Raw genomic sequence first — 14,343 nt, forward strand, 5'->3', positions numbered from 1 at the left:
AGACTCTTCCTTTGTATCTCCAAGCCCCATATATACAGCTAATGGAAACTGCAGTCTGTATTCCATTAGTCATTTTGTTCCGAGTTGCACCTCTCAAACTGCACTCATGAATAAACTCTACTATTTCATAATTTAACAGATTCAAGTGTAAGGCAATGCTGAAAACTTGCCGAAAACAGGGTCTGCCATACTTCCTGTCACTCAATACATTGTCACAGATTTTCTGGCAACGGTCAAGTCTTCATCAGTGAAGGGGAAAAAAAAAAAAAATCTATATTTAAGACTACTTTGTAAATTTTAAAAAGCTCCAAATGTTTAATGAAAGCAGCAACTACTTCTGAGGAAAAAAAACAGACAGCAAGAGAACATTTTCAAAGCCTGTAATGGATCAATATTCAGTAAAAATACATTAAAATTGAGACACAGAATCATAGAATATCTTGAGCTGGAAGGAACCCATAAGGATCATCAAGTCCAACTCCCTGCTCCTCACACAAGCATAACTGTACATAACTTTACATAACTGTAAAAGATTTCAGTTTGCTTTTAAATAATCTTAATTTTTTAATTATGACAATAAATATGAATAATCAGTGCAGGGTTAAGAAACTGTGCAGAGCAAGTAGATACGAAAGCTGTTGCACAATGCATCTGCTGAATCTCCTATGACACAAGGCTTTGGATTTCAGTTTTTGGCACTGGATTCCAGCAAGTCTTTTGCTTCATTTATTTTTGTTGCCAAGTAAGGTGATCCACCTAAGAAGAAAAAGAAGAAAGGAATACCATTTACACATCAGTATTAAGTACCAAACTACTTCACGTGCATCCCCTTATTACTTTTACTAGCTCCTCCTTCCTAAATAGATCCTTTTCATACAGCTGCTTAAAAAACATGACATTGATATGAAGTAAACTAATTGATAAGGAAACATGAGAAATGTAATCAGAACTGAAATCACTGAACAATAATGCTGAACATTTTTGTCTCAGAGAGAAGACTGAAATCTAAAATCACTTCATATTGGTGTGATTTAGACTTGCAGTGCAATGCTGCTGCAAATGTATGCAAGGTCAGCTTGTCATCCAAGGCTAACAGCTATTATTCCCACTCACCCCCAAAACTAAAAGGTAAAATTTTATATATAAATTTGACAAAGAATCATCAAGTGTGTGCACATGCACACACACACCCACCAAGTCTCTCCTGTGCTAGACTCCCAGAATTACCAGCCAGAAACCATCACATTAAAGCTATTTAAACATGGTACACCTTCTAACTTCTAGTCCTGAACGCTGTCATTGCTTTACGCTCCATCTAACAATCCGATTACAGTTCAGCAGTCTTTTTGTGTTTGTTTTTTTTTACTCTCCCCTTGAGTGCCAACCATCTGCCTACAGTCACCAAAAACAACATTACAAGGTCTATATCAGTAACTTACCACTTACTATAATACACCTGTATTTTTTACATGAAAATGGGATTCCAGCAGTACTGTGCACTGAATAGCCTTTTCCAAGGCATCTGTTCAATCATATTTTTTCATTCATCATTTCATTCTATTCTATTCATCAGAAAAGATAATGATAGACGAAACACGCAGAGCTAGTTGTAGACATGTGTAAATAAAACCAAAAAGGCAAGGCTTGCTTAAAGACTTCTTTAGGACATTCCTGCAGGAAGCCAAATTATTATAAAGTCATTTCATGGTGTAATAAAACAACTGGAAAAAGTAATGGAGTTCTCTTTGTCATGTTTTAGTATTGTCTGAATGTAGCCCTAATAGCTAAGACACACTGGAGGGAAGTGATGCAGGGCAGGAGAACTGCCTACTGCAAAATGAATTTTTTTTTCTTTTTTTTAAACCAATTGGCTTTTTAGCCAGGAATAGGATTTACTACATTGAGTATTGCTTCTTTCAAAGAGCAGACAAGAGGATCAAACAAACAGTAAAAACTAAAAACTGCAATAAACAATGTATCCCAAGTAATTTTTAAATGTGTGTTGATTTTCGACATGTCTAGAGAGCAGGATCTTAAAGTAAATTCAAATCTGCTGGAAGTGTTTTCACTACATTTACATCCTTAAGTGCTGTATTAATTTTGTAGTCCTCCAATAAGAGAAAATTCAATCTTATGATTGCCTAAGAGTTTGTTTATAATTAGGGTAAGTCCAAAAGGCTTCTCTCTCCCTCTTTTTCTGTAAACAAATATTCTTTCATGAAATTAGTAACTGATAAATTAACATACAATGTATCGGTATAAAAATACTTTAAAACTGAACTGTAAAGGTTAATTAGCAACCATTTTAGTAGTGCTCACTGGGGGATGTTATTATGCAAACTTCTACGTATTTCTTATTTATTTATTCCTAACAATTCTCTTCAACATTTTGGATCTCAGATAACACTTGTAACTTTTAAAATCTGTAATTATTGCCCTTTCTTCTATCAACTCCAGCTGGTAAAATATTATTTTAAAATAACATTCTAATGTTGAATATATTTTTAAAAGCACATCTGTGCTACACACAGCCAGAAGAAATCAAAATACATACACAAGAAACAAGTGTCTCTGTGATGCCACATGTTCAGGATTACTCCAGGCCCTCGCTCTGCAGCTGAAGACATTACACAACCTTTTTTTCTACGGCCATGCCAGAAGAGCTGCAGGGGCAGCACAGAGGCACAAATCCCTTCAACTGGTGTACCTACTGAGAAAATGCTCCATTTTAATAGCACACAGGAGGGCTCACTACATCCATCCAAACCTACACTGTGCCCCGCTGCAGGTGCATTACAGCTGTAAGAGCAGGTCGTTAAAATGTATGATCTTCGTAACTGGAACTGCCTCTTTAGGTCTACTCAACGTCCGCGTGGAGATTCACGGTTCTCGCTCACATCTCTAAGTACTGCTTCAATAAACTCAGAAGTTCGTTATCAAAAAAATTTTGACCTAATAGGTACTCTAGTGGTTAAGAGGCCTTTCACCATCATAATATATTAGAAATGCAGAAGAGAATTTCTTTTTTATGTCTGTGCAGCTTATACATTATAAAACATGTAAAAAATGAAAGTGTGAAATCGAATAAGCAGGACAACTTTAGAATTGAACTGAGGGGTGAAGACAGCAAAGAAAAGCATCGACTAAACACTTCCCGTGGCCAGTTATTTTTTTCATTTTCTTAAAATGGGGTGCTGGCAGGGAGCCCTGTAATTCTGTCAAAAAGATATAAAAACCCTCCGATTTCCCCTTTTGACTTCTGAAATACAGTGCAACTCTTCACCATCTGTTATTTTAAAGTAGAAACAGCAATGAACATATGGGCTTTCTTTCTCAACCAGCTGTAGTGTAGTTAAAGTTATAATAATAGCCTTTCTGTAAGATAAATTTACATTAGAAACCTGGCCAGTAAAGCAACAGTGCCCAGCTTTACATTTTTTCCAAGTGAATTCCAGGAAGTCTGAAATTCATCAATGATGTACTTAGTGACTGCAGAACATTCCCCACAGAAAGCTACTTTCATACATGTGACTGGTCCATCTCAGTTCAAAACAGTAATGTCAGTTTAGTGTAGAAATGTTATAGCTAATTTTTTCTTATTTTTGAGTAAGTTTTTTTGAAGTGTGGAAGATTGGTCCCTGAGCTCATAGTTTTAACTGAAGCAGCACAAGTATAGAAAACAACATTACAGAAAGATGGGTAAAACTGTGGTTCATAAAACCTAGTTTATCTGAGAGAAGACACACCGAAGCTCAAGTCTATAAATAAACAACATATATTTGCACTCAGTGCGGTTATTTACACAATCAGTAAACTTAAAGGATCTCATTTAAGCCTCTTCCTTTCCAGATCTGGTTAAGAAAAGTAATAATTATTTACCTTTATCAGGATGATTCAAAATCATGATTCTTCTATGGGCTGTTCTGATTTTGGCCTTGCCAGCAGATGGACTGCAAAAATAAATTGAAGTGCTTACCATAAATGCCACTGCACTCAGACTATAAATTAACAGTTTATACTGGCTTCACAAATAATTAAAACTTGAGATTTTCACCATCTTGTGGACAAAACGTAAAACTGCATCTCTGAGGAAGTAACAATAACAAAGGCACATAAGACACACTGAGAAGGACATTTTTAAAAAGCCTGTGTATTTGACACATGCAAATATCTTCCAGGTTTTTTTTTAAAATGCAATACATCCAATCATTTAAAATAAACAATTCTGGAAAAAAAAAAGAGGAAAAAAGATCGGCAGCTCTAGGGTGTATCTAGCTGTTTTTTCTTATCATTAAATGCAGAAAACACATTTTTTCCTGCTAGAAAATCAGTATTTATATGACCACTGACAAAACAACAAATATTTAATATTATCACATTTTGTTCTACTGTAAATATTTTTATAGCTGCATAAATAATTCTTCCTTCTGCTGGGGCCTGAAAAAAAAACCCCTGTATTTGTTATTTTTGCAAAGCTGTTCAATGTGTTACATTCAGGGACATGCTGATTTACAAGTGCTACATAATGTTGTTTCTTTCAATGACAGACACATAAAATATGTACTTGGCCTAAATTAAATATGTACCTTACCAGACAAATAACCACTTATGGATGCAATATGCCAACACGGTAAGGCTATCGTATGCGAAAGGACAGTTTGAATGGTTTAGTTTTTCATAATTTGTTAGCATGCAGAAACGAAGCAGTGTTTTCCACTTCAGGTGATTTCTTAATCAGTGATGATTCAATGAATTAATCTTTTTGTAGATACAGTCTGAATGCAAGGTATCAGCCTAACTACACTCCCGAGGTAAACAACCTCTGATTATTATTCTGTCACAGGGAAATTAGGGTATGTTGCAAAAATAGTTCATAGAACTGCATAAGAAAAGAATACTTCAGTGGAAGAGAAAGTAACCCAGAAAGTAAGAATTAACCAGAAGGTGAAAGGCCTTGATCTATATAAACACAAAAAAGAAATTATTGGTTATCAAACTGCTAAAAATAACAATTATATTTTGATTTGTAAAGCTGTTGCTTAATAATAAAAAGGAAAGTTGATATACTACATTTAGAAACTCAGATGTCCCAAGCGTAACCGTGGAAAAGCTGCAGTCGCGTATCATGGAAAATCATGCAGTTCTGCTCCAAGAAGCAACTGTGAAAATGGTGTTTTACATCAAATTTGCTTAGTTTATGAGAGATTGCTTATCCCACAGTCAGACTGGTCTCTAAAGATTCTTAATCACTATCAAAAAAAGCCCTTAACGTCAAAACCACATTTCCGTTTAACTGGTACAGCGTCACAACCTGAGTCACACCAACATCACCCTGCCTTCTCACATCTCCAACTGGCTGAGAAGTCCATCACCTTGGTGGGAACAGGCGATATGCTGGAGGGCAGGGCTGACGCTCAGGGGGACCTGGAGGGCTGCAGGAACGGGGTGACGGGAACCCTTCACAAAATTCAACACGGACAGACGCAGAGCCCGGCACTGGCGAAGGAAGAGCCCCTCGCAGCGCTGCGGGCTGGGCAGACATAATACTTTTTCACCCAAAAGGCAGCCCAGCAGTGACACAGGTCGCCCGGAGAGGTTGTGCGTTCTCCATCCTTGGGATTCTTTCAAGACCCACTGGATAAAGTCTAACCCTGCTGGTGGCTCTGCTTTGAGCAGCAGGTACAGTTAGGGACCTCCGGAGGTCCCTCCCCACTTGAGTGGTCATATGATCGTATGATATACCTTTGCAGTAAGCTCCGTTTAAAAAATAAACTAAACTAACTAAACCAAAAGAAAATAAAAAAACCAAAATAAAATAAACAAAAAACAATCCCAAAGTCACGATCATTAAACCTTAAATATGTTTGTATTTGTACCCTTATACAACATACTGTATGTTTTTTAATGTAATAGACTGATTTTTTTGTTATGTCATTCATGTTTTAAGAATAATGATTTAAACATTTTTAGCTAATGCATATGTATATATTGTGTACATTAACAAACAATTAAGTATTTCCTGTGGAAGAAAAAAGTACGCATCTTGTTTCACAGAGGAAATGGTACAATACAGGAAATTTTATTCATTTTTATCTAGAATTTTAACTTATGGTTTTCAGACATATTTTCTAACTTCAGAAGTTCAGCTTTAGGGATCTGATAGCTGCAAACCATTATACTTAGGACAGCTGTATTTTGCTAGCATCTATTTTGTCTCATGTTTGGAAAACACTCCTGACATTTTCACCTCCTATGTCATCTCAAACATTCCCCCATCTCTCCCATGAGCAGTTTCTTCTACAGAGTACATAGTTGTAAATATTATTGCTATGTTTATACTGAATTTCATTAATCAGTGCTGCTTCATAACAACTAATGCAAGAACACTAAAACTTAAAATTAGTCAGCATTTCCAATACAGTACTTTATAGCTTTGGATACCTTTTACATAGTTTTAATACAAACAATACACATACATGTTTCTACCAAAATGCCTGCAACCTTACAAGATGCTTATCAAAGAATAATATTTAGAATGTGTAATGGGCCAATATATTTGAAAATTAAAAGCTATCATTAAATACTCACCTTTATCATGGCTTATATTTATTATTTACACTGCCCGTGCATACTCAGCACTTGAAATAACAAAGAAAGTCTTTGCCTCAAAATTTAACATGACTTGGAAGTGATGACACAGACGACAAGTGTTACAATAAGATCAGGGCCTAGACAGGTCTAGTTTGTGCATACCCTGGCATCTTCCATAACACTTTAAAACTCACTTGCCTTTTTTTTTTTTGTGGTGACATTTTTATATATATATAAAAACCACCACAGTAAGCAGCGAGTTCAAACTGGTCTACAAAAGTGTGTTTAAACAATGTAAAAATTTCCCATAAAGATGTCAGCCATGCTTCTACACAATTAAAGGCTCAAACCTTTAAACACTAAGAAGAACTCTCCTCAAATCTGATTAAGTCTTCATATTTGCAAGACTCGGTCCAAACGCAACAAGCAGTGTCATTCCTCCCAGTGCAGACTCAAGCAATTAGAATTAAAAATTAAAGGGGACTGATTTCAGATGTGATGAAACTTCAGACATGCACATGAGCAGTGCTCAGGCTAGGCATTACCACTGCAAACACACTTTAATGAGCTGCCATGTCCTACTCTGGAATATCACTGAATTTGCCCTTATAAAGTAAAAACATTAAGACATTATCAAACCTAAAGGCCAAAGGAAATATTTCTGAATAGCATTCTATAAATCTCTTCTTCAGTGTGCAAGCATGAAATATTCCAAATAAAAGTAATGTTTTATTTTACAATTTTTTAAAATTAATGCTAAATCTGCATAATATCCATTATGTTAGAAGTAAACACAAATAGCACACTGAACAGGATTTTTTTAAGTCCCAGTTTTTACCATGTGAAATAATTTCTTCTGGGGATAATTAAAACCATCCTCCTTATCTTTTTTTTTTTTTAACCCTAAAATTCATAACTGATCTAAGCCATAAATAAGAAATCTACTACCTAAGGTTAGATCTGCTCCTTTCATCTGGAAAGCCCTCAAACTCACTGCCTGCTTTACAGAAAACACTAAGGTGTGTGCTATCATTGGCCATCCAAATGCTTTTGAAAAAATCCACTGAATACTCAGCCTGGAAACTATTTCCCATACCTACTCTAAATGACAAGTCTCTCCAAGTATTTTTGTTTGGAATATGCTGCAACTTTTGAAATCCAAACAAATCAGAGTAGAGAAAAAAGAAAAATAATATTACTGACTTACGAAAAAAATGAGCAAAATTGATTTGTTTTCCTCATTTATTAATATAATCTACAATATTACTTATCTCAAGGGGTTTTTTGGAGACCAGGCCATGTGATCACACTAATTAGCACAGTATGTGCTATTCTGATTATTTCTAGAGCACCAATTCTCCACTGCAATACGTTACCATGCCTTCAAGCCAAACACAAGTCGCATGTTTTATTAGCATTTTATTGTTTGCTTTTTAGCTTAAGCAGAATATTAGAATGGTTTATAAGCCATTAGAAGTCTTTAAAAAAAAAACCTACGATTTTGGCAAGAATATTCCACATTCTCACAACATGCATTTTCTTCATGCAATACTTACCAAACAAAAACATATTAATGCAACACACCTACCTTACACCTAAAATAAGACTAGCTTCTTGCCTACTCATTTTCTGTTCAAATCCTCCTTTATAGTACGATGAAAGACTCTAAAAAGAAGAACGGGAAAACAAGCAATAATTAGTTTCATGTACAAGGTGCCACGACCTAAATCGTATTTATATGACCTCATTCAGAGCACTACATTCATCTATAATTTATTTCGAAGGCATGGAATGACTACAAACCAGATAATATGAAAGGACTTCTCCTGAATGTTAACACATACAAAAAACGACTTAAAAATAACTATCTGTATTTTTACAGTCTTCTACTGCTAATAGGAGATATTAATAGCTACAACCATTAAAATCCTTCCTTCAGGCAAAAGAGTCCAGAATGAAAGCACATACTAGCACAGAGTGGTACAGTGCATGTGTTGGGGAGGGCAGGGGAGGGAAAGGGGGAAACTTGTTTAGAACAGCTTTGGTACCACCGCAATGGAAAATGGCAAAAGTCACAATGCTTTGGCATGCAAGGAATTATGGACAATCACGCTGAAGTCCAGATATTTCTACAAAGAAAGTAGGTAAAAACAACAATAAAAGGTTAAGAACAGATAAATATAATATGCTGATGAAGAGTCAGTATGTTTTTTCACATGAAGGAACGTTACTTTAGAAAAAAATACATCACAAGTTCTTTGAAGGAACACTGAAAAATAAACAAAAAGAAAGAAACAAACAAACAAAAAGGCTTAGCATAAAGCCACAACCTCTATTTCAGGAAATCACTGAGCTGGAGAACACTGGAAAGTAGCACAGTATATGGGTAAATCCTATCCAACTTTTGCCTTTACATCCTTCCCTATACACTGATGACAATTAGATACAGGAAATGGGGTTAGTTTTTTTAAACTCACTGGCATGTGAGACTTTAGCTACTGTTTTAAGAAGAGGAGGAAAAACAGGAGTGGGAAAGAACATTAAAAAGAAGGAGATGGAGATGAGAGTAAATAATTATAACAGTTAATTGTCATAGGGAATGGGTTGAAAGTATACTTGTCAACCATAAATATATTTTAAATTATATTAAAAAAAAAAAGTTACTGAACCACCACTGATAGTTAGCAGTGATCTCACCAATGCCTCTATAAGAATTAGGGACTAACTCATTGCTACACAAATAATAGTCTAAGCTGCACAAGTCCCAGAGGAAGCAGATGTAGCTCTGAGACAGCCTGCCTTTGGGAACTGGCACACAGAAATCACTCAACAAGACTTAAGTTTTTTCCTCAATGCAAAACCTATCAACTGGGGAAAAATAAGCTGCTTTTGTTGCTGTCAAAGGGAAGTCTGGCCTGAGAGCTGAGATTATTTAAGTGTCGCTTTTACCCCCCAGTAAAAATGTGCTGGCCCTTAATAAAACACTTTTCTCACTAAATATATCCATTCATATTCAGTGAGAATGTTGCCTTATGTTTACACAAACTCTCTCTTCTGTAATTTCAAAAGCATTAAAGCATTTAAAAGTTCTGTCTACGGCATCTAAGCAAATCCTTTAATTAAGCTTAGGAGCAACATTCACCCAAAAGCGTGGTTCAGAAATACTTCACCTATTGCTACCATGAAGCCACAGAAAAGACTTTTTGGTGTGCTGCTATGATCTGAAACTAATTTTATCTTCCTTCTTTCCTCCCCAAACCATACATGAAATAACCACTACTGTAACACTACAGGTATCAAAGCTGAAGCAACTGTGGACATGTCATGCCTACAAGAAAAATCTGTTAAGGAACCGCTTCTACAGGTAGAGGGTAACACAAAACAGGTCTGTAATAGCACACACCGACATTACAGGTTAGAGTATGTAACAGTAAGGGAACACACAGGGCTTCTCCAGTCCTTCGAGACGAAATGATGCTAATGATTTAATGGCCACCAGATAACACCCTTGAGAAGGCAGAGCTGCACAGAAATTTGCAACGATGCTGAACAATTAGTACAGCCAGGAGAGAAAAGCACACTTTAATGTCCTCTGAAAGATTTTGCAGGACTTCTCCCAAAGCAGCTTAGGTGCAGATGGGTTTCTGAAAAGGTTAATTCTTCTCTGCCCTTCAACTCTGGCATACAACTCTATTAGAGGAGGACACTGGTTCACTATGCATGTAGAGAAGAGCAATATTTGAATTATCTCTAACACTGCTTGTCTCTGTTCTTGGTAGATTTCATCTAAAATACTATTTTAAATAAGAGAACAGGGAGGGATGGCTATAGGCTTACATTCAGAAATACTTTTTCATGTTTTTAAAGTCTACTTCCTTGACACTGTTCTAACCTCGGGAAGCCTTGATTCAGTTCAATTCTAAGAGGAATAAAAGAAAAAAATTATGTTGTCTGTATCCTTTGGCGCATGAACAAAAACAGTTTGTTGAATTGGTCATCAAGAAAAAACATTTTCGTTTCAGAAGTGAAGCACGTAGCAAGAATAATCAATTATTAAATTAAAATCTTGATCCTAAACAGAACTTAAAGCAAAAGGAACTTAGACATAAAAGCCATTTTTTCCCTTTGGTTAGAATAAGGGGAGGAAACATTGAGTCTTCATTTTAAGAAGCATCTTGGCAAATTTCTAGTTCCCTAATAAAACAACTTTTGAATGCTATTCAAATCAAAGCTTTTTTTTTATTTTCCTTGTTGTAAATTCTAAGTAATGGCTACAATGAAATGAAACAATACTCAACATATTTTTCTGTTTCCTCAATGAGCGGGCAGTTCCAGACACTTATTTATTAACCCCAGCTATTGCAAACAAATTCTGTACTGGAAAAATCATCAAAATGAACTCTCCATTTCTTCGTACTATCTGGGGTGAGAGGAGGGCTATGCCTTAATTTACTTCATTTCGTTGTATATTGTTACCATTTAGCAACTTATGTAAGCAAATTCTGCTTCCTGAACAAATGCTATTAATAGGTTTGGGAAGGGGAGGGGACGGGACACGGGACAGAAAATGGCTGGACTTGCTCTGCAAATGTCTATTCACTCTTGCAAATTTTCACAAAAGCAGTCAGCTAAGAAAATCTAATCCATTTGGACTGTGACATCTTCAAGATACTTCTCCTAGCGTAGCACAGGGAAAGCATAATCACTGTTTCCATGCCAGGTAAGAGATTCAAAACTCCGTAACTGAGACCATCCATCATATTAAATGAAGTAGTGAATTTTTCAGAAAACTCTGTGTTGTTCCACCACCAATACAGTCCTCCACTGAAAAGGTAGCAAACACTAAAAGGAAAAAAAAAAAACAAACACAAAAACCCAAACTACAATAACAAACTATTTAGATGCTGTGTTATATTATAACCTACAGTTTGCCAAGATCAACTTTAACTTCCTTAACTTCAGTTAGAAAAAAAAAAATTATAAAATGGACTGCAAATTTCATTATTCTCTGGAAACTTTATTTTCCATGAAGGACACGAGAGATGGTTGCTACTCTTACCTCTCAATTCAGAACTCTATGAGTCTGAGCAGAATCAGAGCCAATAAGGGAAACACAGTGCAAAAATCTCTAATGAAGTGCTATAGAAGACACCCTTTTCTTCTGGAACACAGAATTTTCAGGATTGTGGGATCTGAGTATTTTGACAGTTCATTTTGCCTAGAATTGTTGTTCCTATCTCTAATATCTGCTGTCTATCTTTTAACCTTCAATATCACTGATTCAACAAAGAAAGGTAATGAATGCTATTGAAATACTTCCTTTTTTTTTATTTCACATTTTAAGGAAATATTAACATTATAATTAACAGCATTAAGGTCTGAGGAGGGAAAGCCAAATGACTACTTAGTGCCATGCACCTTCTACTGGCAACAGATTCTTGTCACTACACACAGGAACAAAACAGTGTCACTGGCATTCGTGACACCAGTAACAAAACTAGGCTCAAACTAAAAAAGCGTTTCTCTAGAAATGAGCATTATGACTTGTCACAGAGTGGAAATGACAGTGTTTCTTCCTATGTCTTTCTCCACTGAAAAAAAGATGGTAGAAAACTTCAGGACTAAATTACAGCAGCATTTACACTTCATATTTAAGAATATGTATTTAACTGCTGTAAGTTAAAGTTAAATGAGAGGTAGAAATTCAGAATAAAACACAACACTTTTACTTGCCTTTACTTACTATTTTTGACTAAAAGATGAGTGCAGTTGTTGACTGTACATGGTATTTATTTAGATAAGTAAACAGACAGCATCAAATACTCAAGATAGAGCAAGCAGGCATTTTAAATGATCACTTCATAATTGCTCAATTTGACCTTACCCAAGTCATTTATTAGTGAGCAGGAAGAAAGGATAAACAGCATCTGGATTACCTTGTGTGACTGCAACCAACGTGAACTGTGACTTCTATTGCAAATGGAGGTGAGGAAGAATTGCAAATGGGGGGAGGAAGAGTAGGGGCTTACAGAGAAAACAAGCTAGTTTCCAAATAGGCAGCTGTTTCACAGTCTCTCAAAAAAAGGAGGTAATGAGGGACAGGGTTTGATGATAGAAAGCTAGAGTAACCACTAAAAATTATAGTGACCAAGTTAGGTGCCTCCAAACACCATAGGAAACCAGCAAAGTAATGCTAAGCCTAGACACTGTCACATGAGATGCTTCTTCCGGTAAGCATAGGTAGAAATACTAACTGCTTGATTTCCTTTGTCCTTAGAGGGCAATATACTGTAAAGAAACGTGATGAAAGCGCTAATCCACAGATTATACTCAGCAGCTTCAAATTCCCCAAACAAAATCATGTAAAGCCACTAAAATAAGAAGCTTGGACAATAAGCACTGACATAGGATCTCTGTACCCAATATTTCCTCTATTGTTTTAAAGAAAAATTACAAATAGGAAATAATTGATTGTTAAGGGGAGAAGAAGAAAAAACTTGGAAAAAATACAATCCAAGAAAGTAGCAGCTGTAGAGTACTAAAGAACAAATAATCTTGGCTAAGAATTACACAAGGGTCTTAAACTTGGATTATGATTGTAGAAGAAAAATATTACCACCACCTTCACAAATGTAAAGCTGACAAATACATACTGTTAATGGCAAACAGGAAGAAAGAGTTTTTACTGTATTCATCAGATCTCATCTTACACTGAATACTTGTATTTTCAAGTTCAGAACAGAACAGCAGAAGAGAGATACTCCGCTGCAAATCAACATACAATTCTGGGCTGTAAGGCAGGATGTGAAGGCAGACAGAGGATGCAGCTCCAGGGACTAAGAATACTGAGAATGCAGAAGCTCCTGGGTTGTTCTTTATGGTTGTTCATGAATTCTGCAGGACTCTGAAAGTAACTGTGGTAAAAATGAGATAGACCTGTAACGAGCTTGGCTCAGCCAGTATACCAGCACTGAGGAGTACAGTTTCCTAGGAACAGACACCTCTCTGTGCAGTATCATGTCATATTTCAATGTGTTAAAGAGTCACTGCCTGCTTTCTTATGTGAACATGTCTGAATTTAGATTCTCCAGCCTATATCTACAAATGGCTAGAAGAAGAAACGCTGGAGTAAAACTGCTGGGGAAGGAGGGTAAAAATTGAAGCACTCCCTACTCTGAAGCCACATGTCCTTTTTGCTAGACACTTCTAGCAAGCCTGCAAGTCAGACTGTATCTGTATCATGTGAAAGCAATTTAATTCACAGTACCTACAGTCCCCTCTGCTGTTTTGCCAGGCAATTTGGGAATCTCTCAAAAAATTACTTTGAAAAGGAAAAAAAAAAAAAAGAAATTGGTGTTGGTCTTGCAACAGCAATGCAATAGTGGGACAGAGAAAAAAACTGATCCAGAAGCACCGTTTCTGGCTGATACACTTCGCATTTAAGAACAAGTGTGGACCTGCCCCAAGAGGACAGCCCATGTTTCGAGTCTTTCCCTCCCCAGGAAACTTGCATTGAACAAGCTTGCTCCTTCAGCACAGGAACACAAAGTACAGATGGCAAATGAATTTGGACCCTAGTGTCCATCTATATACTGTAGACAGGCTCCGGGTTGCAACCAGCCTCACATTAATAGGTACAATACTAATGATCACTTTTTTTAAAAAAAAACAACAAAAAACAACACCACCTACTTTTAATATATTTTTGGGGAAATAATAATCTGCAGCAACTACTCCCTCAAACCCCTCACC

General features: G+C 36.2%; 1 protein-coding gene across 1 annotated transcript in view; it reads right to left on the reverse strand.

Moving 5' to 3' along the window:
* Window positions 1-332: 332 nt before the first annotated feature.
* The window catches only part of DNAJC15 (DnaJ (Hsp40) homolog, subfamily C, member 15), a 31,544-nt gene continuing 17,533 nt past the window's right edge, over window positions 333-14,343 (reverse strand). The window contains exons 4-6 of the mRNA XM_010583422.1: window positions 8,180-8,256; window positions 3,880-3,950; window positions 333-756 (exon numbers count right to left, since the gene is read on the reverse strand). Of these exons, the coding sequence (XP_010581724.1) occupies window positions 686-756; window positions 3,880-3,950; window positions 8,180-8,256 (219 nt within the window). The 3' untranslated portion in view covers window positions 333-685. The remainder of the gene's footprint in view (window positions 757-3,879; window positions 3,951-8,179; window positions 8,257-14,343) is intronic.

The sequence above is a fragment of the Haliaeetus leucocephalus genome, unplaced genomic scaffold (assembly GCF_000737465.1).
Source record: "Haliaeetus leucocephalus isolate CR32 unplaced genomic scaffold, Haliaeetus_leucocephalus-4.0 Scaffold897, whole genome shotgun sequence".
NCBI classification, from domain to species: Eukaryota; Metazoa; Chordata; class Aves; order Accipitriformes; family Accipitridae; genus Haliaeetus; species Haliaeetus leucocephalus.